Raw genomic sequence first — 4,934 nt, 5'->3', positions numbered from 1 at the left:
CAATAATAAGAAGGCGACAGCTCCGTCCGAACAACGATTAAAACTACGCCTGGCCAGAGAGCGGCAGTCATCTCTTCGCCCGCAACCCACTTGCCCGCTGAGCCTAAAACCCTCAACTGTGGAAGCCACCAAGAAATTTTACTCCCAATTTGATCCAGCTCCCCCTCTCCAATTGAGGCTCTACTATACTCAGCATCAATTGCCTCATCCACGACTTGTCACATCCAATCACATGGTGGCTCGAATAGTTTAAAGAACATCAACAACAATACCACACCTACCAAAAACAACCACGTACATGCCCATGCTCGCACATATCGAAGTCGTATCTGAGGTCCCCCATCACGGAAAAAATGACATTTTCCAATACCCCCCACCTACCAGTCTTTTTCTCGCTATTTTTCTCTTCTCCTTCTCCTGTTCTCTCTTTCGTGGCGAAAGCCTTCCAGAAGATGCAAACGTCGCCTTCTTGGGCAACCGCAAAAAAGCTGCTCCACAGGATGACCCTATAAAGGGAATGAAATGCTCTATAACAAATCTATATGTCAAATCTATGGTAGATTTTCCCCCGGTTTAACGTCAAGTGGCGTATGTTTTTCACTAGTGTTGTTCATATCACGAGTGAGACTCCAATCACATAGAGGATGGATTCCCCTATACCAACCCAATGCTTAGATTATATGATAGAGTATAAGAGGACAATCCCCAAACTTGGGGGCCTCCATAAACTGCTACGACTATCACTACAACCACAGGGACTGGTCAAGTAAGATGATCATAATTCTTAGCGTTCCTAACCACTCAGATGTACCATGCGATGAGTTATGGTGGCTATAACTATCATCATTCCTGGCCGATCACACCCGCCTAGACCCCGGAGACATTCCCGAATGCGTCGCAGAGAAAACTTTGCTCTCTCTATAAAAAACAGTCGAATGCGCCTTCGTACTCACCAAATACGATGGCCGCTAGAATCGCTTTCACAGGTACTGAGGAAATCGCAGTTCCATCCACAACCAACAACCCAACGACGACAATGGTGATGCATGCCAACAACACCCCTAAAACAATCAATTGTGAAATGACCTAAAACATAGAAAATGTCAATTAACGCGAGCTCCGCTCCGCCTACCCCAATTAGTCGATACCCTTCCTTCGGTCTTCGATATACCAACGCTCCCAATGTCCTCTGCACCCCAACGCCGAACAATGACGATAAGAAGCTCGTATGGGCGAGTGGACTAAAACCCATACTATCATCCCCGAGATCCCCGGTTCAATCAATCCCAAGAATACATCTTCCCTCCTACCAAGGCTCCCTTCCAAAGAGCGTCAGAGCAGCCAAATTGCACAGCAATGCAGGTAAGAGGCTCAACCCCAGCGGAAGCAACAACCCCCCGCCGTCGCTGAGGATCAACAGTAGACCCGCTCGCCCAACGACACACCCCATCATCACACCAATGCCACCTGATATGATAGAGAGATATCAATAACTATGCATTTACACCCTATACAAGACTGATCACCATCAACGCTGAAAGGGATTAGCAGGTTATAAGATATATGCACTTATCAAGTAGTATAGTAGTATCATAAAATACTATCATGTACATTATAACATATTAGTAAGATTTTCCAACACATACGGTAGCCTTCCCGCTCTACTATAAGCACCTATACATTCCACTTCTTCCCGCAAACCATCGAGGAGGATACCACCAACCCGACAGATCTAAAACAGTCCTACCATATGTGAAGACCGGCTCTATAAAAACCCGAATTCCAGTTTCCCAAGGCATGCTACACCTGAGGGAAAACCACGACATCGAATCGAGTCCACCGGTGATACCACTCCTTCGCCACATCGAGCTCGAGATGCACCATCAAAAATTTCACAGGGAGCACAAGTACACTACGAAAAACTTAAACTATGATGATAATCTGTATCAAGCGAACCGCATCCTTACGAATTTTTCATCAGCAACTCTCCATCGCGGAAATTTCCGGGAAAACACCAAAAAGTTTCCCAAATTTTCCCCAAAATCCTTTTTCTCTCACCCATCTCCATCACTTTTTTCCAAATGCTTCATCTCCACCACCAACGGCGACCATCCCGGCAGAGACGGAATTGCACCCTGCCAATTTCGTGGCGCGCGAAATGTCCAACTTCCAGCAACCCACCTTGGTAACCACAATATCAAGTACTGTGAGCCCGACCACAACCACAAAGCGCCTCAGCAGCTCCGGAGGGTTCCTCAGAAATGCCAAGGCATACTCGCTGAAGATCAAGTCACCTGAATTTAGGAGAGGCTCCTAAGAAATTTCTTTCGTCCAGGTCGGATCATTATCAACATTTGGTGATACTCGAATTGGCTGTATTACGACTTATACATGATTTGTGATAACGTCAAATAACTTTGTTAATTTTTTGTTAAACTCGAAAAATTAACTTATTCGTATTCACACTAAATTCAACATAGCATCCAAAGAATGCAAATCGTCTAATTGCAAATCATCATCGCCATTTTATCCGAAGAAGTTAGTCAGCCGTTATTACAAAAATTTTCATGCTCACGAAAAAAAATCAATATTTTTTAAGAGCAATATCAATCTAGAAAAGGCAGATGTAAGGAAATTTCACAAACTTAATAATTACCTCTTCCTTTCCTCCCAATCATCATCACCACCCGGCAGCTTCAAACTTCTACCCCTTCCCCGTCTCCTCAGGAATCCAGAAATCTCCCAACTCGTAGTCCTCATACCCCCCACAACTCTCCTACAACTTCCAATTCACAAAATCGATCACCAGGGCGCGCGCTACTCGCCATTACCGTTCGCATTAACAACAATGCTCGCCTGCCTACACGTTGGTGACGTCAGTCCTCCTCCTCCACCATTCTCCTAACATCAAAAGCATCCCCGAAAGCCTCTCCTCCCAAAGCCCTCACCCCAGAACCTTCAAGCTCTCCAACACCTCCCATCATGCGGTATGGAATGTCATTGACGGCAATGGCAAAACTATAGGTAATCATTCGCCATCATACTATTACTACTACTATCATCATACATCATACTTTGCATCAAATTTTTCGAGGGGAAACTAAATTATACACGTTCGACGAGATCGACCACACAAAAAAGGTTTAGGCATAGGCAAGCTCCCAAAAGCAGCTCCCTCCTCCCCAGATATCCCACCACCGCCTCCCATACCCAACCATTGACCAACAACAACAAGATGTACAACCTCTATTTTCCTCTACGAAGCTTCATAATGGAACCATTCTGATGGAAATTATATTTTCCGCGTGCGCGACGTTTATGCAACCAATGCCAATAATCTTCTATTTCTTCCTCTCTACCGCCTTCTTCGCTTCCTCCGCCCGCAGAACCCTAACAACATCAACAAATCGATCATCTGGGCGCGCGCTACCAACACCTGCTACCCACCTTATCGAACCTTTGTGGCTCCCTCCTTCTCCCGAGCTCGATACCGAAGAGGCTGCCGAACTCGGGCGTCCAGAAGTCGTCCTTCGCCTCTTCGGTGCGGGCTCAGCTGTTGCTGCTAGCGGACCCGATGGAGGTATAGTAATGACGTAGAACCATCTAATGAGGAGGAAGAGTGTAATGAGATTGGCTTAATGTCTTCTGTATTCATGTAGCTACTGTCTCAGCATGAGCTAGCGCTACTCTGCGGTATTGAGACCACTCCAGGCGACTCAGTGTTACTTGTGGTGATTAATACTCTTCATTACAAAGGATCATCAACAACAGACGGCGATGAACCAACGGTTATCAAATCAGTGCTTTCCGACAAAAACAGAAATTTACTATAATTTACACAAAAACATTTGGACCAAAATTTACGACAAAACTAATGCTCACTTGACGATGGTTCGATTCATACAGTTTGAGTATTCGTTCGTCTAGTAAGAGCAACGGGGTTCCGAGGAGACGGCTGAGACTCGGAATGGCTACTTTCGGAAGAGGTGATAGCATCGGTCTTCTCCAAATTCAAAACAATTCACCCGAAAAAAATTCCAAAGTGACGAATGACAGGTCCCTCCGCCCTCAGAGAGCATCAAAACTCACCGGTGATAGATATGCTTGGGATCGCTTCCATCCTTCATTTTCTCCTTGGACGTAATTTTTCCCTCCGTGCCGTCCTCCAACATCACTTCCTTACCCAACAGATCGTCAGACCCCAACCATACATCTGATGCAAAAAGATACTTTTCCTGCCCAGCAACCTCCCCACGAATGAGGTCAACCTAATTCTTCCTATACCACTATGGATGCATATCTCTCGACAAACACCATATCAGACCCCCTTCCATATTACGGACGGCACCAGACAGTCGGACAAAAATGCAGCGACTTTTCTTCCGAAAATCGATTGCGGACAAGTTCCATATAATATAACTACATCAGGTGGCCTTACATTCAGAACTTCAAAAGCTTTCAGTCGAGAAAACTTCTCGAACCCACATATTTTCGCGCTCTAGATGGTGCGTACTGAGCCCATATTCATACAATAAAATAGTGTTAGGAGAGCCTTCACACAAAATTTCGACTCCATTAGTACTCTAGGTGAAAAGGTGACACGAAACGGATTCTTTAGATCGCGCGTACTATATAGTATACACACTAAATACAGTGGAGTTTCACCACCCTAGTGATATGAAAAACATTAGTAAAAGACACATTTCACGACTACTGCATATCACCGCGAATATCGGGTTTTTCACCGAGTTTCACGACGCCACTTCACGCAAAAACGGGTGGTGAAACTCCAATGATGATTACATTCGGGTTTTCGGGTTGCACACAAGCATAATTACGTATTAGATTACACCTACAGCGTATACGATCATTAATTATAATAACAGAGTTTCCCTATTCACCTTTCCCAAGAACCCCCTCCATAACTACCCTTC

At 45.1% G+C, this 4,934-nt stretch overlaps 4 protein-coding genes across 4 annotated transcripts in view; all 4 read right to left on the bottom strand.

Moving 5' to 3' along the window:
- Positions 1 to 306, bottom strand: part of Pmar_PMAR025554 (hypothetical protein) — a gene marked incomplete at both ends in the record, with an annotated part of 466 nt that extends 160 nt beyond the window's left edge. Inside the window, 2 exons of the mRNA XM_002765165.1 lie at positions 1 to 103; positions 282 to 306. The exon at positions 1 to 103 is cut by the window's left edge and continues 4 nt beyond it. Of these exons, the coding sequence (XP_002765211.1) occupies positions 1 to 103; positions 282 to 306 (128 nt within the window). The remainder of the gene's footprint in view (positions 104 to 281) is intronic.
- Positions 307 to 1,310: 1,004 nt separating this feature from the next.
- Pmar_PMAR025553 (hypothetical protein) lies at positions 1,311 to 1,467 on the bottom strand (the record flags this gene model as incomplete). The annotated part of the gene is made up of 1 exon (XM_002765164.1): positions 1,311 to 1,467. A coding segment is annotated over one exon (157 nt), but the record flags the coding sequence as incomplete, so codon positions are not given.
- Positions 1,468 to 3,447: 1,980 nt separating this feature from the next.
- On the bottom strand, positions 3,448 to 3,603 carry Pmar_PMAR025552 (hypothetical protein; the record flags this gene model as incomplete). The annotated part of the gene is made up of 1 exon (XM_002765163.1): positions 3,448 to 3,603. A coding segment is annotated over one exon (156 nt), but the record flags the coding sequence as incomplete, so codon positions are not given.
- Positions 3,604 to 4,085: 482 nt separating this feature from the next.
- Positions 4,086 to 4,934, bottom strand: part of Pmar_PMAR025549 (hypothetical protein) — a gene marked incomplete at both ends in the record, with an annotated part of 13,336 nt that continues 12,487 nt past the window's right edge. Inside the window, one exon of the mRNA XM_002765162.1 lies at positions 4,086 to 4,213. Within this exon, the coding sequence (XP_002765208.1) occupies positions 4,086 to 4,213 (128 nt within the window). The remainder of the gene's footprint in view (positions 4,214 to 4,934) is intronic.

This window comes from Perkinsus marinus (assembly GCF_000006405.1).
Source record: "Perkinsus marinus ATCC 50983 genomic scaffold scf_1104296975596, whole genome shotgun sequence".
Taxonomy (NCBI): domain Eukaryota; phylum Perkinsozoa; order Perkinsida; family Perkinsidae; genus Perkinsus; species Perkinsus marinus.
Note: the sequence above shows the minus strand (reverse complement) of the source record. Positions and strands in the feature narration are given on the sequence as shown.